The 22,588-nt window shown below is 42.9% G+C and overlaps 1 protein-coding gene across 4 annotated transcripts; it reads right to left on the bottom strand.

Annotated features, from left to right (window-relative positions):
• Positions 1–1,086: 1,086 nt before the first annotated feature.
• Positions 1,087–21,917, bottom strand: ktn1 (kinectin 1). 4 transcript variants are annotated; one of them, XM_062439884.1, is made up of 36 exons: positions 21,780–21,917; positions 16,586–17,304; positions 16,330–16,488; positions 16,099–16,215; positions 15,875–16,005; positions 15,655–15,759; positions 15,429–15,569; positions 15,141–15,247; positions 14,719–14,863; positions 14,014–14,110; positions 13,741–13,925; positions 13,377–13,466; positions 13,230–13,267; positions 13,017–13,107; positions 12,748–12,816; positions 12,592–12,629; positions 12,355–12,445; positions 12,107–12,175; positions 11,966–12,003; positions 8,841–8,931; positions 8,581–8,693; positions 8,396–8,492; positions 8,160–8,197; positions 7,917–8,007; positions 6,968–7,054; positions 5,361–5,450; positions 5,159–5,245; positions 4,989–5,078; positions 4,766–4,858; positions 4,595–4,663; positions 4,407–4,490; positions 3,935–4,018; positions 2,627–2,710; positions 2,431–2,526; positions 2,213–2,323; positions 1,087–2,120 (listed from the first exon to the last, which is right to left on the bottom strand). In XM_062439884.1, exons 2-36 carry the CDS (start codon positions 17,301–17,303, stop codon positions 2,091–2,093), a joined length of 3,864 nt encoding a protein of 1,287 aa, XP_062295868.1. In that variant the 5' UTR covers position 17,304; positions 21,780–21,917; the 3' UTR covers positions 1,087–2,090. The 4 variants fall into 4 exon arrangements, with proteins under 4 accessions (XP_062295868.1, XP_062295869.1, XP_062295870.1 ...); XM_062439885.1 differs by having other exon boundaries at positions 16,099–16,212; XM_062439886.1 differs by lacking the exon at positions 3,935–4,018.
• Positions 21,918–22,588: the final 671 nt, after the last annotated feature.

The following is a 22,588-nucleotide window of genomic DNA, read 5'->3' as shown; positions in this document are numbered from 1 at the left end:
TCTCCCACGTCTAATCCTTTTCTTTTAAAAGAACTAAGTGCCTGACATCTAAATATGTCAGTTTAAGAGATTAAACAATAAAATGTAATGTAAATAACATTTTATGCAGAAGAAACAGGACCTTTAAATACATTGCTGTGAATTGAGAATTAGCCACTTTGCAGGAATTGCCTCCAGCTGCAGGTAGTGAAAGGCGCTCTCTGTGTGATCCAGTTAACGATGAGTGATGTTATGTTGAAGATGCAGTGGCGCCTGTGTCTTCGCGTGTTTTCCATGAAGGTAAAAGCCAGATCTCCAATCAGCTGACTGCAGCATGACAATGTGGGAGAATGTGAGGAATGTGCTGATCCCATGTTGCTTGCGCCCCTGACCTGACCCCCTCTACAGCCAACACAACAGTACTGTTGTTGGAAAGGGACTTAAAACATGCAAAAGATGAGGGCAAGAGCTTTCTCTGCAGATATGTCATGTTGGGTCCAGCCACACTGAACAAGTATTTATTCCTTTGATAAACTAGACATCTGCAAGTGGTTAAGATACATTTAAATATTAAAGTAACACATTTCCTCCTTTCTTACATGTATATACAAGTGACCACAACAGAGTGATGTTTTCCAATATTACAGCCAAAGCAGCAGATGTCCTTTGTAAGCTTTAAATTATTTCAGCTACCACTAACATACTTCATTTCACATCCTCCTAATGATGTAAATGTTTGTGTAAAACCTTGTGCTGGTGCTGAGAACAGAATCTCCTGCCCCGAGAGATTATACAGCATGTTACCATCACAGGAAACTGGTCACACCCCAAATGTTCCATAATTGAGGCTGCACAGTGTCAGTCTCTCTCTGGTCATACAAAACACTTACCGACAATGCCACCACCACTCCATGACAAACATGTTTATTGCGTACTGGGACGTCAGATAAATATTTTGCCTGGTTGAATATACCTGCTGGCAAAAGATACATAACCAGTAGCCCTTTCTTGTGCACATTCCGGTTTTTATTGAAGGTTATGTCGCCCCATAGTGCCAAAGAGAAAGAAGTGCAGTGAAAAAAAAAAGAAGCAACACAGAAAGCTGGGCAGATTTATCAAGCATCCCTTTTATTAACATCACCTGTTACAAAAAGAACAAAATCTTCAGTGTTAATGAACTTAGCAACATTATAGCAAGTGTTGATTACAGATGATATGGTACACTTACTCCTAGAGTAGTTGCAGTAGGATTAAAAACCTTTACACTGCTGACCTGGCCCTCTCCTTCCACAGCCAGGGTCACAGACTCCCTTCTCTTTGGAGCTGCAGTACAGACTTAGGTACAATATGTCCACGCATCCCCATAGTTACAGTCACGTAGTGACCCATCTGATATGATGAGACCCCTTCTGATCTCCCTTCTCCCACCCAATACTGAGCCAAAGTATGCATGGAGTTATGTATTCATGAATGCACGATGATACACAGGATGTGATAGTTTTCTGGTTGGGAGGCAAACAGATCAACAACATGGTGTATTTCAGCAGGACCTAACTGGTACATTTAAACAATACATATTTTTTAAGTTAAGAAAAAAGAAGGATTGAAAACCCAAAAGTTTATTTAGTTGAGTTGGAAATTTGTATCACTGCCCTCTTGAGACAAGAAACAACAAAAACTACTGCAGTATTCAAAAGGATTTCATTGAAAAATACAGGTGTTCTAAACAGAGGAATGGTTGCCACGCAGTTTGAATTATGCTGAATGTCATTTAAGATTATAATAAAAATTAACTGGTGATGCAGCTGAAGAAGAGGAATGTGGTGGGGGTGGAGAAGTGTTTCTTTTGGTACAGTGTCTGGAGTGTTTTAGAATTAACAGTAACCTCTGCCTGCTCCCTTGTGGCCAACAGTGAGTCTGGGAGTGGTTGGCCGGGGCCTTGGCTAGAGTCAGTTTGAGGCTGCCTATGGCACAGGTGAGGTGACAGAGACTGGAAGGGAAGTGGCTGGGTGTGACAGTATGGTGTGATGGTGGTAGTGAAGAGACCGAAGGTCAAGGGTGGTCTTTGTAGTGCAGTCCGAGTGGCTGCGTGGGCGCCTGTCCTCCTCTCACTATACCTTGGGCAGATCTTTGTCAGCCTCCTGGAAGAAAGCACACATGCCGATAGATCAGACTCCATAGTCAAATACAACAGCAGAGAAACCGGTAAAAACAGCACAGAAACAGATCATACCCCCTCCTGTCCCTTGGTGAGTTGCCGGCTGACACCTTGTAGCAGCTGCTGTAGTTCTCTGACTGTTTGGTTTAGTCCTGCAGTCATCTTCTCCTTTCTGTCAATCTCCTCCTGCCAGAGACAGAATAACAGGTTTACACCTCATAAATGCCACACATACTAAAACATACTGCACACATCCAACTGTTTCAACTCTCCCAACTCCCCCAGACTCTTACTCTCTGTGACGACAGACTGCTATTCTCTATCAGGTCATCTGCGTTGTCGATCACTTGTGAGAGCTCTCCCTGGATCAGATCAAGAGACTGCTGGGCCTGAGTGGTTCAGGATTAGAAAGATCCATTTTTAACAGAGTGGCAACATAATGCACGCTTATCAGCAATGCATACATGTGAGTCATTAAAGCATTCTTACCTTATACAGGTCACCAGCCACCCTTTGCCTCTCATTCTCTTCTGTCTCCAACTTGGACAGAGTCACAGTGAGCTGGGTTTTCAGCTGGAATCAAAAGACACACTTAGCACATGTAAAACCATCAGCTTCCTAATGACACCAATCAATCACATTTATAATTTGGCATTGCATGTTAAAAAAAACAAAAACTTTAAGTGCTCAACATTTTCACAGATTAAACTGCTTTTGCTTGTCCTACTTAGCTCAAAAATAGCACAGTTACACAAAACGAAAATTAAAAAAAATCAAGGGACTGTATAGTTGACAGCATGTTGCTACAGGTACGAGTGAGGAGTTGAATCACGATATGGAAAGTCTAGTTTGACGTATCCCTGTATCCATATTCAAGCCTTATCAGATGTCCTAATACTACACTGAGGTTTATGATGCTTTGAAACAGGTTATGACAACTTTGGAAAGTCATCACCACTGCAGTCATTTTTCCCCACCTCTGTCTCAGAGATCGGAAGATAAACAGTATAATTACACTATTCACCTAGAAAATTTAAAAAACCAAGGGACTGTATTGTTGACAGCATGTTGCTACAGGTACGAGTGAGGAGTTGAATCACGATATGGAAAGTCTAGTTTGACGTATCCCTGTATCCATATTTAAGCCTTATCAGATGTCCTAATACTACACTGAGGTTCATGATGCTTTGAAACAGGATATGACAACTTTGGAAAGTCATCACCACTGCAGTCATTTTCTCCCCACCTCTGTCTCAGAGATCGGAAGATAAACAGTATAATTACACCTTACATATTATGCAATATGTCGGCTGTATGCAGACTGACAACACTTGATGAAGACAACAGAAAAATCCCCAGTGTTACTAAGGCAAGGCAAGGCAAGACAAAGACAATGAGACAGACGAACAAAAAGACAAGGTTGATATTAAGCCTGAAGACAGAAAGGTGCGGCACTGACGTTAGAGAAACTGAGCATAGTTCTGCCCGCTGCCGAAGTTGACTAGTAAGCTATTGGTTAGACACCAGACCAAGAAAGCGTTAGTCTTGTAAGTAACACTGATTATGAATGTGAGTCATCATTCGCAGCCTCTGACTCTTAATACACTTAGAAAATGTATGTGTAAAATATGCTTTTAGGTACAAGTAATCATGTTTAGTGAGGTGATGAATGATGACCAACAGTTCTGCAGAAAGTAAAGAACCCCATTCTGTGGCAGTCAGTGTAAAGCCAGTGCTGAATGCAATGGGAATAGGTTTTAAAAAGCAGCTCTAGCTAGGAGGGTGAGTAACGCTTACCAAATTCAGCTCCTCATTCTGTCTGATAGCCTCTGTATATGAGCCATCAAGTCTGGTCTGCAATTCAGTCAACAGATCTTTGAGCTGAAATTAAGTTTGAGATGCTGCGTTTAATGAGAGTCTGTGGGAGTCGGTCCAGGACAGCACGACTAAAATGATATCAGCTGATCAGACCAACACAAAGTGAATGGCCTCACTATTCCACTATCACCAAAGTCAGTCTATTAGAAGTTAGTCCAGTGAGTGTACTTTCAGTTCAACAATATTCAAATGTTTGTGTTTTGTGGATTTTATAAGCCCCAAACAAAAAGTGTACAGGGTGTAACAGAAAAAAACAAAAAAATAAAAACACACACACACACCATGAACATGAAAAGAACACACAGCAGAGCTTCTCCTTTTGCCACAGAATGCTGTGAAATGACTGAGGATCACAGGCAACTCTGGGTGAAGAAGCCCAGATTCTGCTTACCTCTCTGACCTCCGTCACATAGGTGGCACTCTCACGCTCCGCTCTCTCCAACTCAGACTCCAAGTGCTGCTTTTCTCTTCTCAGCTACAAACGGTCAGAGAAACATTTGATTAAGACAAACACAAGTGAAAATGGCAGTGTGAATTCCAAAAGAATGTAACTTTAAATGTGCTTTAAAAAGGACTGACATTTTCCAACTCTGCTCCATCAGTTAGTCTCTCAACCTCTTGCTCCAGAGCTGTGACTTTCTGGCTCATCTAAGGTAACAGAAAGAATAATGGTTCAATGGGTTCAATGAAAAGAACAAACTGTGCAATAATATATCTGGGTTTCGTTTCTGGCTAAACCTGAACACATACCTCTTTCAGCTCTCCCTGCGATAGCTCCACCTTCACCCTCCAGCGAGACTCTTCCTGCTCCACGCTGTTCTGGAGGCGCTGCAGGATGCCCTCCTGTGGACACAACAGGAGTGACAGCTCAGTTTTTGCAAGATAGATACAAGTGTGTCCAAACTTTTGAATGGCACTGTTTATTCCATTGTTCGTGTAACCATGAACATGAACACAAAAAAAATTATCTCACCGTCTCTGCCAAAACCTTCTTGTATGTCTCACAGTCTTTTTGTAGAATCCTTTGGGTTTCCTCTGCTTCCTTCAGCTTCTCAGCCAGTCCCTGGTAACAGAAAATTATGTGTTGGTGTTGTCTCAGTGTAAGGAATAATGTTCAGCTGTAAATTCCTGATTTTTATTTACCACTGAGTCCCCTGATACAGGGGTGGATTGTGCAGCTGAGCTTTCAGCTACTGCTCTCTCAAAACTGTGGAGCCACTCCTGATGGTTCTAGTATAAAGAGGAGGTGAAGAGAAAAAAGGCACGAGTGAACATGTGGGAGCATCAATAGACAAGAAGGCTGTTGCCGGTAAACACAGGGTGCATAGTCCAGTATTATTCATACCTGCTCATTGGGCAGAGGCACATGGGGCAGAAGTCTGTGCAGAACATCTCGACACTCAGCCTGATACGATGCCAGTGCCACCTGGTTCTCCTACAAGGTGATTTGAGGGAGCACATGGAGATGGAGGGGGGAAAAAAAGGGGGGGATTGAGCTCTCACTGTATAAATGATTTGATTGCTGCGAGGATGAGGTTCAGTAGTCATCTGATCAGATAAGACCACAACCTTTTTTCTTCTTCCTCACAATAGTCTCCATTATCTTGTTTTAAACCACGTCATCAAGTCATCCATCAGGCCGCTCCAGTCAATGACACAGGAGTGATTCTTTTAAGATCATCCTCAATTATACCTTAAGGGAATTAGGATAAACACTGTCTCACTCCCACTTCCAATTACCCTAAGCTTACATCATCTCCTCTCAACAGGCAACACCTACGACAAGTCCCAGATTCAGAGCACCTTACATGCTTCATTTCAACTTACAAAATCTACAAACAAACAAAAAAACAAAACAAAACACATCAATCCACCTTCCTGACATTTTAAAAACCATGAGTCTCTTTAATAAATAGAAAAGGTAGCTATCAGTCCTCCCACAATAGGCCAGTATTGTGCACTGTCACTCTGAGGCCTGAAGGGAGAACGTATGCCAAGCACTAGCCAGCTGGCACTCTTAACCACTATTCACATTAATGCACTTTGTCACAAGGCAGCTCTGACACAAGTGTAGAGTTGAATACAACCAGCGTGCGTTGACGGTACACAACAGCTGCCAAGGAACTCCCTGGCTGAGCCCTGAGAAGGTGCTTTCTACTGTACTCAGATGGCAGAAGAGCAGCTGCTGTGCTGATAGTTCAGCATGTACCCTTCCCTGCTGTAAGGGGGGCGGGGAGGACAGCAAAAATATGCACACATCACTGCAACTGTTAATAGAACAGCTTACAGTGAGCAGGTTCTGCTTTACATGTTCTTCATATTGGGAAACAAAAACATTTCCGTAGTGATCACAGAGCATTGAGAAACAGGGACATATTGCATGTTCAGTAACAGTTGTCAAACTTCCTTTAAGATTAAAATCAAAGTGAGTTAAAATATTTTTTTGACTGATTATTTGGTGTTATTTGACAGTACGGTTGTCACAAAGCAGAATGAGGGGGAAAACATGCTAGAAATGAGTCACATGACAGAAAGACAGGAAGCTGCAAAATGATTACCATGAATCTCAATCTAATGACAACTAGTGACATAATTTCTAGCTCACTGCACACTCGTTTCCAAGCATCAGCCTGAGCTTTGGGCAGGAGAGAAAAAATGTCATATTTCTGAGCTTCAAGGTAAAATATATCCACTAAATAAACAAATAATTGTTTCTGAGATTCCCAGGAAGCATAGCATAGTTTCACCAGCTCAACACACAGCCAATTGAAAACTTGAGGCCAAACAACAGAGGGGAGGGGCGAGAGTCAGGTAAATGAGTATGCAGCTTACTTATGGATGATGGTGGAAAAAAAGAAATCTCATTGGATCAATTATGGCAAAACAACTGCATTTTGGGGGGATGCATCAGATTGGAACTAGAGTAGAGCAGACTGAGGTGGGGTGTCGAACCTTGACGGCTTTGCTGAGTTTCCCTTGAAGCATGGACTCGGTGGCTGACAGAGCGTCCATTGCACTCCAGTTTTTCTCCCGAAGCTCCTGTTTTGGTCAGTTCCAGAGAGATACTACTTTCAGTTCAGCCTCAGGGAAAATGCATTCAGTGACCCTCAAATACAGACTGATAAGAGTAACAGAACAAACCGGACAAATTTCTCATTTTAAAAATAACTGCACCCTGCTTTTCACCCATGCTCCAACCGCTAAAAATAAGTATGAACAAATAGCCTCAAGAGTCCCAGTCTCACGCCTCATGTGGGTAAAAACAACATGCACAATACGCAAGATATATATAGTAACAATGTTTTGTGGTTACTTTCTATTTAAATTAAGGTAATGCTGTCCAGAACTGCATAGATATGAAAATGAAAATAAATAAATAAATAAAAATAAATAAACAAATTCCACATAAATATGCTTTTCAAATCAAATATGCCCCTCTGGAAAATAAAAAGGTAGGCGAGTTTCTAATGCTCTGAATCACCCACAAGCACAGACAAGCTTGCTGAAACACAATCGTGGCCAACAGCGAGCATAACAAGAGTAGGCTGGAAGCCCTGTTATGCAACGCTCAGCTTAAGCAATCCAAATCAAAACAGACATCTGTACTGATGTGTATAATCATGTTGCAAACAATGTTAGCTAAAGAAAGCTTTCTTTTTAGTTCAAAACAACAAATAATTGCGATTAACAAAAAAACAAAAACAAAAAAGAACAAAAAACAATACAAGTGGAACTATGTGGTAGTGGACAACAGGAAGTATGGATGTATGTAGTGTACAACTGCACTGTGAGGGGAGTGTTTTGGGGTACCACACAAGGAGGGATGAGTTCTCGCAGGGCTAGACCAGAGCTGCCAGATGTATTTATTATATAATTCGGGTCATATCTGGAGGAAACCTACGTTGTTCTTCTTCCTATGAAGCTCCATGGAGTCCCTCAGCTCTGCCAGCTCACCCTGCAGATCTGAGACCTGCTTCTCTTTCTCTGACAACCTGATAGATGACAACAGAACCACCCAATATGAACATCATTATCTTCATAATCATCATCATCATCATCACACATAGTAAAGGCTCCTTTAAAATGAACAAAAGTATGTGACAAATATAAAGAATATGATGATTTAGCATGCAACTTTACTCACGCTGTAAGAAGTTCTGGGCTTGGCACTGCTGTGTGGGACTGAGGAGGGGAAAATTACCTTATTACTTGATACTGAATGAGAACTTTATCCCCTATACCCCTTATGAGAGACACGAATACATTTTTTTTTAAAAAGAAGAAAATTAATATGTCTGACTGTCATTAACAATTCCTGAGTCAAGAGATCCAGCCCCTGTAGCTTCATTTGTTCTCTCATGGTAAAATGACCTTCCTCACCTGTTGAAGTACCTGCTCCATTTTCTCACTCAGCTCCTTTGTCTTTGCCTCCAACTGAGCCTGCAGCATCTGGATCTCCTGGTCCTTCGCCGCTACCCTGCAGGTCAGATGTGCCCTTATTAGTCTGATTTGTAAAGGGCTACCACAGAGAAACTGCATTGTGATAATTGGGAAGGTTAACCTACTGAGCCTGGAGGTCTTGGAGCTGGGTACCAGAACTGGTCAGCTCTTCTTTCATCTCCTTCTGTCTCAGCTGCTCCATCTCTACCTGCAGGGCGGCCAACTGCTGCTCCAGAGCCTGGAAGACAAAAACTGCTTCAGACAAGAGCTCAAACTAGGACAATGGGACACTATTTCTAGTCTCCTGAAACCTGTAAACAAACTATTTCATTAATAAAGAGGAAACAAAGAAATGATAAGAACATCATATCATTAAATCCCACACCTCAACTGTCTTCTCTCTGGAAGTGCTGATGTCTTGTGCTGCCTGTAGACTCTCCCCCATTGATTTTAGCGTCACATCGTTCTCTTGGATCCTATAAAAGCACAATGAAATGCTCATTACACATGACAAGACACGTGTTAAGTCTATAAAAACAAAATATCTACTGATATGTTCATAATAATATGCATTTATAGAATATAAAACTGGCATGGTCTGTGTTCTGTTCCCAAATAAGGTACCTTTTTCTTTCGCTCATGTTGGTAGAGCTGTTGGGGACTGAATCTTAGAGGGCTATGTCTATATTCAGAATATGGGGTCTATAAATATAGACCTCCATCTTCATTCTCTGGGATAAGTGAAACTGGATGTGGTCAATGCCCCACCGGACCACCAGAGTCCACAAGCATTAACACACACCTGTTAACAAGCACCATGAGTGCACAATAAAGATACAATTACATGAGCTGTAACGTGGCTCTCTCCTGTTCCAGGCCCTGTGTGAATGGTCAGAGTGAAAGCAAGACACATCATTCACGTAACACACCTGCTGCTGTGAGAGAGCAGGGATGATAATTACACACTATCCCACGTCCAAAATGCAAGCAGAGCAGGAACATGGGGGCAAATTAACTCACTAATACACAATGATGCGAGTAGAGGAGGATACCACATGGCACTCACAGGAGCACCGAGCAAACACACAGTAAACTTATGTTGGGAGAGCAGGCAGGGATGGTCATTACACACTGTGGCCACACTAGAGACGTGTACAAATAAGTCAAAAGAGAGCTTGAGTATATGACAGCTTGTAGTGAATATAATGGCTTTCCACCAAGATGACTGTATGTGCCTAACGTGCCCAGAGCTGACAGTGTGTCGTTGGATGCCAAGGATGTTCGACACTGAGTTAGAGAAACTATCACACAGATAGAAGCGTATAAAAGGACACAGTGAAGCCCCTGATGCAACTGCACAAATGTCTGCCACTGAGATTCCTCTGAGGAGAGCTGTGGAGGAGGACAAAACCCTTGTAGAGGGTGCATGAATACCCAGCGGGGAGTCTTCCCCTGTTACAGCTTCACAGAGCCAGTGGGCCAAGCACTGTTTCATCAGGGGCTTACCCTGAGAATGTTCTCTGTAATGCACAAACAGCTGCTGTGACTGAGGCCTGCTCTGTGTGTCATATAATGAGACAACACACGCACTGGGCAAAGGCAGTGTGATGTTTCCTCTCCCTCATTCCTATGACAATGAGGAAAGAAACCTTTCAGAGAATTAACTCTTGAACGAAAAGAGCTGGTTATGACTTTGGGCATGAATGTCGGATTCGGCCTCGGAGTGACCTCCCATCATCTCGGATAATGAGGCAAGAAGGAGAGACTGAGAGCTCACATATATCACTTACTTTTTTTGCGCAAGTCATGGCTAAGAGAAGTGCCGTCTTTAAGGACTGTAGTTGAGAGGGACTTGTGACCTAATGGTTCAAAAGAGGGTTTTCCCAAGCGCATAACACCAGGGTTAATCTTACTGCCGTGACAAGGAGTGCATGACAGGTCACCGTTTCTGACTCCTTGTAAGAAGCGCTTAACCAGCTGAGGCGCAAAGACAAATCTCTCTCCATAGCCTTTATGGCACGAATGAAATGGCTCCAGCATATGTTTAATGTTAGATAGAGCCAAGGGAAATTAACACAAGATAAAGGGCACGATGTAGGGTCTGTGCCCCTCTCCACACACCAGTGCTGAAAAAGCAGACCATTTCGCTGTGTAAGATACAAACTTAATCTTTCGAACTGCTCCCGTTCAGGGGCCAAACCCAAATCCAGCTGTGAGAGCGCATCTCTGCTTCATGGAGTTTGCCATGGTATCCCCAACAGCAGCTGTATCGTTGTCAGTAAAAACATGGATTTGTGCAGAAGGTAAAGGAGAGTTCTGGACCATGGCTGGGGAGAGAAGGCATCCACGCCTAGAGGAGGAACGTCTCATGCTCTCATAGAAAACTACGCCATTTTCTTATGTGGCTAACAAATCCACTTCTGCTCCCCCAAACCTGTGTCATGATGCTCAAATACGTCTGTGATTCAAGCTGCATTCGTTTTGAGATGGACGTCCGTGTGACATCAGATCTGCAGCTCTGTTCTGTCTGCCTGGGCTATAGACTGCTCTGATGAAGGGGAGATTTGTGTGAGCCACACAGCAGGAGGCTTCTGGTAATTTCCAGAGGCCAAGCTGAGGTAACACCACACTGGTCATTTGTCTAAGCTGCTGCTGTCTTGTTGTCTGTCTTCATCACCACGTTTGTCTTTCAACAATGGAGCAAGTATTTCAGCACTCTGGACAGCTCCAGGTAGTTTATGTGGCCACATTTCTTCCACAACTTGAGACTGACACATTCCTTCTAAAGAGAGATGCGTCTGTGTACACTGATATGTGTAAACACACCTCACTTCTAGTGAACTTATACTGGGAAAGGCAGCAGGGATGGTCGTTACACACTGTGACAGTCCCAAAATTCAAACATACAAATAAGTTAGAAGAGGGCTTGAGTATATAACATTTTGTACTGCATATAGCGCCTCACACATATATGACTGTGTGAGGGTAATGTGCCCAGAGGTGACAGTACGACACAGCTCTCCCAAGAGGAGTCCTGGCCAAAAGAACATGAGGGGTTTTCCAAATATGTCAGGTCTCAGAGAGAAAGGCACAGTTATCATGTCCCTTTGTGTGACGTTTTGGGTCCAGGGTTTCTTCAATGGCAAAGCTAACTTTTAGCCCAGCCACAATCATTATATCACCATCCTGCAGGATGGTGAAGGGACTGTTTGCCACAGTTTCTCTGTCACAGGCAGGCCTGCACTATAGGAGCACGTGGCCCAGGAGTGAATGCCAGCCTGGCATGTCCGGAATCGAGGCATGTCTTGCAGCAAGCGTGGCGGTAATTCGTGATGTGACCAGCTTGGCAGGAAAGACACAAACAGACTTTGCAGGCAGAATGATAAGTATAAGTCACATTTTCTTACATGATAGAACTAAAGTAAGCCATTTCCATCTAACAGTGTGTTTATGTTTTTGTTGACCACTAACACGATTCCTAAAAGGCAAAGTCAATTCAATTGATCTTACTTGCTCTGGAGTTCTTCCACTATTGACTCTGATGATGTCTGTGATTAGGGGAGAAATTGCAACACAAATGAATACAAAATGAGGTTGAAAAAACAAACAAAACCGTAACTCCTATTTATTACAGATTTTAGACCAGCTCACCTGTTCTGCCATCTTTATATTCATGGTCTCCATTTCTTGCTTCAGTGTCACGTTCTCTTCTCTTACAGCCTGCATCGGGGAAAGAAATTAAGGACTTTTTCCCCCATTAGGGAAAGTGATTACAAGGCAGACAGTGAAATGCAGTCACTTGAGGTGTGCTGATGTCAGTCAAATGTGGATGTATGTGTGGGCATGTGAGGCTCTGCTACCCTCAGCTATCTTTTTCTAAAATCAGAGAAAACAGACACCTTGAGCTTCTCCTCTTTGTTGGCCACCTCAATCAGCCCCTTCTCCAGCAGGCCCTCTATGGTTTTCATGTTCTCCTCTTTCTCCTGGACACTGGATAGGAAGAAATGTTTAATAAAAAGGTCATTCACTGACTGATCATGGATTATTATTAACAGTATAGATTGAATAACAAGCCTAACTAGCTGATCCTTCAAAAATATATATATATTCAGAGATGAGATTCACTTTTCACAAACCTCTTCTGGATCTGGTCCAAAGCAAGCTGGGAGGCAGTCTGCGTGGGGAGAATTGAAGGCAGATAGAAAGATAGAAAGGTTGTGTGTCAAACAGAAGAACACAAACTCACAGAAGCTTCTTTCATTTTGGAAAATCAATCAAGTTGCAAAGCTGACCTGATCAGAAATCTGTGCCTGCAGATTCTGAATCTCTGCCTTCAGCGACATGTTCTCATTGTGCAAGGCCTGATAGAAACAGGAAAGAGAGTTGGATGAAGACCATTTAGCATCTGAAATGTGCACTGACATGTTCTATTTCCTACAGGGTGGTGTACATTGTCTTCAGCCGTTGGGCACAATGAGAGGCCTACAACAAATTCCTGCTGACTAATGAACCAATGCAATGTTAGCATAAGAAGAAGCTGTAGATGATGTAGTGCTTATACCTGCATGTTAGTTTCTCTAGTGGCCCCACTACTCCTCTCAGCATTCAGAGAATCCTCCAGACTCTTCCTCTGCAACTCTTTCTCAGCCAGCCTGGACAGACCAGGGAAGAGTTGGGAGAACACACAAATCAGCACTGAAAATGGTATCACTCTAAATAAAATCATTATGTTTGACTTTTTTTTTTTTTTTTTTAAAGGTTCTTCCTTCCTTACAGCTTTTGTAGCTCCTCAATGTGAGAGACATGGGTGACCTTAATGAGAAAAAACAATCTAATTAGCAAATATATTCTCACAGATATGTGTTACATTACATACATTATACACCAACAAAGCTTGAGTTTGTGAGGTTGACCCATATACCTGTGAGGAGATCTGGACCTGTAGGCTTTCATTCTGGACTTGCAGTGTCTCATTCTGGACCTGAAGACCTGTGTTTTCATTCATAAGTTCCTGTTAAAAGCAGAATGTATTAGTGAGTACTAAGAATGTGTGTTGCACTGCATCTAGATGTGGAAACACTTAAGTTTACTATGAAACAATCAATATAACTGGATTCTATCACAGTACAATTCAGCTCAATTTGATCCAATTCCATATAATTGCATTCAATAAAGTACAACCTGTGTCATTTTTCACCTTCTATAGGGTTGATGTTGCATACAACAAGACAAATGGACAGCAACAAGACAAAAATAAACTGACTCATGATGCTGTGGTGCCTCACCTGAGCCCGGGCTTGCAGAGAGTCATCAGGCATACTGTGCTGGGACGCCTCCAGAAGCTCCATCACTCTTTGCTCAAGCCGCTCCTTGGAGACCATGGCTTCAGTCAGGCTGTTATGTAGGTTCTGGATCTCCTTGTTCTTGTTGTTCATCTCTGTCTCCGCTGCCAGCAGCTGGCTGTGGATCTCTGCACCCACACATGAACAATTCTGAATGTCACCTGAATCAACTATTTAAAAAGATCACATTATAAGTGTCATATCATGTTTAATCACCTTGCTTAGAGGCCTGAAGTTTCTCTCTCTCCGCATTGACGTTGTGGAGGAAGTTTTGCAGTTCTTCCCAGCGTCGCTTAGCATCTTGTAGTTGGGCCTGAGAATTGAGAAATTCATCCAACTTGGTTAACATATTTTACTATATATAACTTACTTTATATTGGAAATATAAAATTTTTAGTATGGGTGGGGAATTAACAGGAAATTGATTATCTAAGCCTGGTAGTGTTGGAGGCACATTACACCTGTTGTACTTTTGTAATTTTGATCAATTTTTTTCTCAACTGTGCAATACCCTTGAATGTTTGATGTGGCTCTGAGGTTCTTTACGGAGACCCGTTTATGTCAAGCCAGCGACTGAAATTTCAATCTTTGATCATGGCCAATGCAAGGAATGCAAGACAGGAAAGATTGATGTGGGTGTCTAGCAGGAAAGTGTTGTTTATAAAAACAGCACAAACCCTCCACATTCCAGCTTCCAAAGCCAACACGGTCCTCCCGACCTAGGTTCTATTTCCCCACACCCATCCCCAGGACATCCACTATAACCTCCTCCCATTTCCCTGGTAAAGCTGCCCCACCCACCAACCAGATTTGAAGCGGTGCGGCATGCCTAGGTTTTGTACAGCTCAGTTCATTTTTGTCTCAGCTAGGGAAACTGAAGCCCAGGCTAAATAAACACAATGTGCATCTGGATTAACGCACCTCCAGCTGGGACACGTTCTGTTTGTAGCTGACCTCCAGCGACTTCCTCTGGTGCTCCTCCTGCTGCAGCTTGCTGTTGTTGTCTGCCAGCTCTTTCATCAGACCGGCGTACTCTGAACGCAGCTTGTTCAGCTCTGCTGAATTCCTGTCGAGTAACGTACACACATAAGCACAAATGATTTTTTTATAGAGGGAGGCTGTTGACAAACCAAACTGCAAATAGGCCTTACAGGGATTTTCACATTGTGTAACTGCATAATGTGAGCAACACTGGATCATGTTAAGGTAGAAAGTGCAAAGACTATGACCTGAAATTCTAATATGAACTGAATGACTGTTTTACCAAGCTGAGCAGACAAGACATGTATGAAACTCTAGACTGCATGATTAGTTATTCTTATCTCCTGCAGTGCTGCACTGACTTGCTTTCCATCTGGTTGGTGGCAGAGCTGACTGCGTCCCTCAGGATGCCGTTCTCCTGCTGCAGTCGAGTGATCTGGCTCTCCAGCTGCTCCCTCACCTGCTGGAACTACACATGAATTGTGGGAATCAGTCTTGATTGCCATAAATCATTGAGGTGAATGCCAATGGAAACTAAAACAGGGTTTTTAAAATATTTATGAATTGTATTTGATGAATGTTTTCTGATACAATACAACTATACTGATGATAAAACAATGTAATTGGAAAGAAATGCATACTATTTTCACCTTTATCTGCATGCCCTGGAGCTCCTGGTAGCTGCCTTTTGCATTGGCTTGCATGCTTCCCATTTCTTTCTCCATGGCTGCAACTTGCTCTCTCATCACAGCTTCCACCCGGCCAGTCTTTTGCTTTTCAACCTGAAGCTCCTGAAGTAAAGAGGCAAAGCAAAGTATAAGAAGCCTTTCAGGAATGTATAATTATCAATATCATGTCATTCATGGCAATCTGGACCTGGCCAAGCTGTTTCACTTTGTCCTTGGCAATAGAGGCCTCCTCTTGCAGAGTTACTAGGAGTCGCTCTCGTTCCTGGGCAGCTGGGTCTGGTCTGGCTGCAGACTAGTTGTGAGAGACATGAAATGATACAAATATTGTAAAATCAACCTAAAATTCTGGGTCTCTTGCCAAATGCAAATTACACCTAATTGACGTTTTTCACTTATTCATCTCTCACTTTGTGCCAAGCATCCAAGGCACTAGGGCTCTTCTCTCGGAGGAGAGCAATCACACTGACAGCCTCTGCCTCTGACAGAGCCAGGCTGGACAGACCAGACAGGAGCTCCTTCAGCTTCACCTCTGTGTTCTCTGTTAAAACACACAACATGGGAGATGCAATTAAGCAGGTTATTTTATAAATAATATTATTAAGGCTTTTAAAATCTAGTTTTCTTTTCTCACCTTTGTCCGTCTCATTCTTCTGTTTCTTTCCACTCCCTTTGGATGGTATATCATCATTATTGGCTGCCTGGTGGTTGGCAGAAGCTGCTGAGTCAGCCATAACATGGGATTCATCTACTGGATTTGAGGAAAAACTGGTTAATTACAAGGTGACAAGTTCAGGATTCAGTTTCAGCACTGTTAATAGATTCAGATATAGTTTCACATGTGGGATCAAAGCATCATCACTACCAGGCTCGGTCTTCTGCTTCTTGGCATGGTTCTTCTTCTTGCCGCTGGTAGCACTTGGAGCTGCACCATCCAGAACTTTGGTTTCAGCCCCAATAGGAGCTTCCTTCTTGACTGGTGCTGGAGCTTGCTCTGCTTTAACCTCTGGCTGCTGGTCATCCACTGAAAAGAGACAGCCAGGGGGAATTTTGTCTGTGAGAGGATATTCAATCATCATTTAAGCCATTTCAACAATTTCCATGTACTCTTGGATACTCACTGGGCTCAGTTTTTTGTTTCTTCTTGTTTCTCTTCCCAGAGATCTGGGGAGGTGTCTGAGCTTGAGCAGGAGCCGAGGCAGCCTGGACCTGGATCTGGACTTCAAGCTGGGGAGAGGGTGGGCTGGACTGTTTGGTAGCAGCTAGAGGGACTTCTGTCTTACGGCTGACTGGCTTTGAACCGTTCACTTCTGGCTCCTCAGAAGGGGAAGTTGGAGCTGGAGCTGCAGCTGCAGCTGCTGCGGCGGCGGCGGCAGCAGCAGCAGCCTTGGCTGCCTTCTTCTCCTTCTTCTTTCTCTCCCTCAGACCAGCAGGAGCCTCCGTTGACACTGAAACAGGCACATAGGGAGTTGGTGTTGGTGGAGCAGGAGCTGGTGAAGCCACTGGTTCGGGTTCCTCCTCAATCTCCAAAGCGGAACTGTTGGCACCATCGGCTAAATCAAAGTCCCTCATGTCCTCTTCAGACTCTCCTCCACCTCCGCCGCCGCCACCACCACCTCCTCCGCTAGCACTCTCCTTCTTCTTGCTCTTCTTTTTGTCATTTTTCTTACGGGTGTCTGGCTTGGACGGCGGTAGCTTGAGGTCGCGTTTCTGTCGGGCCAGCACCTCATCATAGGAGGTTTCTTTCATGAAGAGCCAGAAGAAGAGGAACATGAGGGCGATGACCAGGGAAGGGGCCAGGATGAGCAGATACTGAGAGTCGTAGATATCCACCGCCATTCTGCAGAAAAGGAGGAAGACATGAGGGGAAGAAAAAAAGGTGTTTAGTTATGATTATGATAACAGATTTCTACTTACAAAGACAACAAAACTGTCAAGGCCCACTCAATTCCAGTGATGTCAGGAATATAACAGCCTCTGATTTCAGCTTACTGGTCATGATTCTGCTGCCCTTGGTTGAGTTTCTCAGAGAGTATTAATGTGCAACCACTGCTACAAGCCAGGAGAGCTAGTCTGTGATGTGTGAAGTGGTATGAGTATGAGATATGGGGGAGTGGAGGTGAGAGGGTTGTCACACCCCGTCCTCTCTTAGCGATATTATCCAATTAGACAACACTAAACCAGCAACACTTCTTAGCATTTTCCTGACCTTTCCTTATGTTCCTGGCGAGGATTATGAAAGCCAAATAAGAAAACAATAGAAGAGAATAATGACTTCACTCACATTGGCTTATAAAGGAGACAAACTAGGTTAAGAACATCAGAGAGACAACTAGGCTAAAGAGAAGATGGCTCACTGGCTCATTTAGTCGGTTTCCTCCTGCAGCCCTCACAGGGACAACATGGTGATATTCTTAACTCATATCAGGGTGGATTTGCAAGAGGCAAAAATACACCCACGTGCAAGTGTCACCCAGTGAGGTCTGCTGCAGCTGCAGTTTGGCCCCTGCTTGCTTATAGCAAAAAAGGCATTGCAGGGAAAGTTTACATAGTCAAGAAGTCCTGAGACTAAATCGGTTTTATATCTGCCAAAGACATTCTTATGAACTATTGGTTGCCTCCTCAAGGCTACGTAGTGAGAATGAATTGGGGTGGAATAAATGCGGATAAAGCGGTAATAATTTTCATCTTATAGCTCATTTAAAGCCATTACAAACCACTAGTGCTGTCTGGGGATTTGTCATTTCTCAGGATAAACAACATTGAGGAAATGCCTGCATGACGGCTATAGAGACAGAGTAGGCTCATTTGTGACATAGCAACAGTTTCTCAAATATTTTATACATATGTGCGTCATCAATTAATGCAGATTTTTCAGCCAAGCAATTTTCCAACAGTGCCAACTATTTCAAACAAACACCAAGCTGCTTGGTAAAAAATATTTCATCTTTATGCCAGCTGTTGGGGTAGGCAGGGAGTGTGCAGTCAGTGCCAACGTTTCTGATCAAAAAAATGGAAAACCATCTCAAACATTATCGCATCTGGGCTGCATCACTTTTCGAAATCAGGATCTCACTCAGGAAAGCGTGTCTTGCAAACTAACACACAACAAGGCCTTGTGCAAACCTGTGCGCTTATTACAAAAATAAAAAAAACCACAGTATTTCGAAAATGGAGACAAGTTGACCTGGGTTGACGACAGCAGCATCATGTTGTCAACAATGCGGCACAAACCTGAAGTGCTGCACAAACCCCATCCTATACCCAAGATCTGTGGCGGTAATGTAGCGTGGGAGTCAGTGTTGTAGGCCAGGCCTCTTTAGACTTTGGATTAAGCAGATTAAGCCATGATAATACATTTAAGAATAACTTCCACTGCAGACCTTCCTGAGGACTGACAAGCTTAGGCCTTTAGTGTAATGTTGACTCTGTTTCGCACCCACCTCAAAAACCTTTCATTACGTCACAAAAACACACGACACACACAACCGGTCATGTCTCATATTTGACTTATTTCTTATCCTAAACAAATAATTTGCTGTTCAACCACCAAGTGCTTACTATAAACATAAACTACAACAAACCCCTCCTTATATAATATCAAGAACTTTTAAAAACTGTTTTCATTACATAATATTTTTTAAAGATCTTTGACTCTGACTAAACACATCTGACAGGTTTTGCCTCACAGTTGATTTGTACATTCAGTACCTATCCACTTAAATTCCTTGTGTGTGTTTGTATGGCATCTGTGTCAAAGAGCACACATTCCTCCACACTCGACAGGCTACAGCTGGAGGCAAATTCATAACAATATATGTTAACTGTGAGCAGAGAAATGGCTGTTGGTTTAGAGCGCACTGTGCAACCAACAGAGTTAACAATCCATACCATAATTTAAAAAAAAAACCAAAACATTAGCCTGTACTTGAGATTTTTTTCATTCCCTGCTCACCTGTGTAGATAAATATAGTCTCATCTCTGACCTCATTAGAAGATGAGTCATTCATTTTGGACAGCATGATGTTAGCACAGAATCCATGAACTCAGGCTACTAGGCAGCATGCAATGGTCAAAGACTTTCTGTGGCCTGGAGGATATTATTGTCAAAAACTTCGACATGAACTGTATATGCACAGTACATAATGTACATACACAGCATGGGTGAAGTAAGGAACAAGGTTTAGATTGAGATACAACTCACTTTCAGTAGCTACCAAATCAGGAAATGTTTTTTTTTTGTAAATGTCACATCAATTGTATGTTCCAGGAAACTCCCATGTCCAGACCAATTGAAGCTGCGAAATAACTCTTAAAGCAACATTGCCTCTTGGCATGTAAAGTGAGGGTGGAGTAAGTGGTGTGAAAGTTTGAGGCCTGCTTGCTTTCTTTCAGTCCAACACTTCAGAGTGGAAGGCGCATGATTCTTCTTGCTCAGATCTGAGCCTTGTCCCAGCATCAAAATGAGCCCAGAGGACAAAGCCCTCTCGGGCCGTTGGCTCCCCGGAATCTAGCCACTTGGCTGGCTGGCCCTCCTGATTTGGCAGACTTGGAGACAGAGGAACTCCTGATGACTATCGGGCCCAAAAAGCGACGCAGATAGTTCTTGAAAACCAGGCCAAGTAGCACTTTACACATAATATCTTTAAGATGGTAACCATTTACTGAACAGCATATCTGTTGTCCAGCAGAGCACAGAAACATACAGGTACTCAAGGGCACAATTCCTCTCAGAGGTATTATGCACAGACCACAAGTGCAATTTACTACATGAAAATCGAACACAAATCAAACTGCTACTATTTATTTGGTTGGCATATTTGCAATCATTTTACAACCCTTATCCACTAATGGCTAATCTTTTATTCGTTAAGTTTCAATAATCACAGGTAATTAAAACACACTAGTTTGGAGTGATAGGTAGGACAACTGAGCAGTAAGGAAGACACACTGATATATCACCGTTATCAGTATTCTGGTAATAAACTAAACTACAAGTGGCAAAGTACAAAGTGAGTTTGAAGTGGAAAACATTAACACATGAGTGGGTAATAGTCAGAAATAGTCTTCCTGGTAAGGATGCAACAAGGAACTTAAGGGTATTATACTATTGAACTGTGTGGAACTGAAGACACCCATGATAAGCAGATACACCTTAAGTTAATACACCGGAGGTGTCAGATAGGAGATGTCTACAAGATGGTTATGCTAACGACATAAGGGTAGAGAGGAGAAGTGGACTCTGCTCCGAAGTTTCACAAAGTGGAGACAAGTAGTCCGTGAAGGATTTCCAGGAATCTCCAGAAAAGTACTTAAGTTAAGAGTTTATTTTGGATTACAATCAATTTACCAGACTATACAGATCTGGGAGTAACTAGTACATAGTGTAACAGCCATTCATAGCCATGTCTTAAACTCAATCATCCCCTTATTGTACATGTAAGTTTAACACCCATGCCGTTAATTTTCAATACCAGAAATAAGTCTCAACATCTCGACTTGTCCTTAAGACATGATGATGTCCACAAAGCCACCTGACCGTTCAACAAGGGCAGATCACAAAGGCAGAGTACCAAATGTCCCAGCATGCTAAGTCATGTGTAATCGTCGGCCTTGTAACGTTACAGACTAGTGAACCAAGACACGTAATGGCAGCTGTTCTTAAAGCAATACCAATGCCGGTTACAGATACATGAAAAGACCAGAACTGATCTCATCTTGTAAGCTAAGTTGTCCTAGTCTGCTCGTGAATCACACGTTATAATCAAACGAGCCGTGAAAGCGACAGAGGAGGCACACATGTGCACGGCAGGCACGACAGGCTCCCTCCTCCTCCACCATGACTAACAGTGGAGGCTCATTCCGGCTGGCCTGGACATTGCTACAAGTAGTTGCTGTAATAGTTGAGTCCTTACAGGAAAAGGAGCTCGTCACACCTCGATGAATGAGCTAGCTAACATCACGTTAAACGCTAGCCAACTAACGTGAGCCGGCCAATCCAATTATTAGTATAGAGGAAGTCTTTAGCGACATAAGTGACCAGGAAAAACGCGTTCAGCGACACCCAAGTTTGTTTCTGCTTTCAAAGACAGGAGGAGGCGTGGATACTGCCCCACGGGCCTCGCCTGGCTGGTGTCCCAGCCCCCGTCTCTCCTGAAATCTCTGACCCGGTCTGCTGCTCCTTTCTTCCGTTTCAGTCCTGAGGGCCGTTCCCAGGCCCCGCGTAAAGAGCTTAGCAGCGCTAACACCGGGATAAGCGGCTATTTAACACGAAATTCACGTTATATCGGAAGAAACGAGTGTGAAAACACTTACATGTAGCTTCAAATTGAGTTCCCTTAGATAGTATTGAAATGGCGTTGCTCTGCGTTGACTCAGGCAGACTCCTGACTTCCCAGGTTAGCTCCAGCCTGGCTTTCTTCTGCGCTATCCGGACCGTCACACTATCTGCCGTTTCTGGTTCGCGGGGGCGGGTCATAGTGAGGCTGCTGGGGGACGCTTGATTTGTGACTCGGAGTACACCAAGCGGTGCCGCTGTTACATTAAGGCATAATCATTTAACCCCGTCCTTTCGAGACGTCCCGCGTTCTTAAATCACAAGGACGACAAAAGCAAAGAGGGGAGTGGTCTTATCATTTTCTCAAAATCCATAAGCCACATGAGTACAAGAAAAGCACTTGGATATCAGCTTAAATATTTCAGTATTTTTTATATATATATATATATATTTAAAATGTATATGTTGTCCAAAAATATGTGAATTTATATATATTACTACCTTTTATGTTTTGTTTTATTATATTTATATATCAGCCAATTTCACACAATTGTACTTGAATAACTGCAGTCACAATAAACACCTTGATCTGTGTATTTAGTTAACTGACCACACTTTACATTTTTAAATCTCCTAAGGTATAGGAATTCAAATCTATATTTTCCATTTCTTACAATACATTAAAAGTAACACACAGTTTCATATTATTTTAAATAGCTAATATGGCCAAAAAAGAACCCATAACCACCGGAATTCAAACAAAGGCATTTAATGTGAGAAATAAGCAAATCCATGGACACAAAATGCTTACTAATGATTATCAGACCCTAATGATCATCGTCACTTT

This window comes from Scomber scombrus, chromosome 19, assembly GCF_963691925.1.
Source record: "Scomber scombrus chromosome 19, fScoSco1.1, whole genome shotgun sequence".
NCBI lineage: Eukaryota > Metazoa > Chordata > Actinopteri > Scombriformes > Scombridae > Scomber > Scomber scombrus.
Note: the sequence above shows the minus strand (reverse complement) of the source record. Positions and strands in the feature narration are given on the sequence as shown.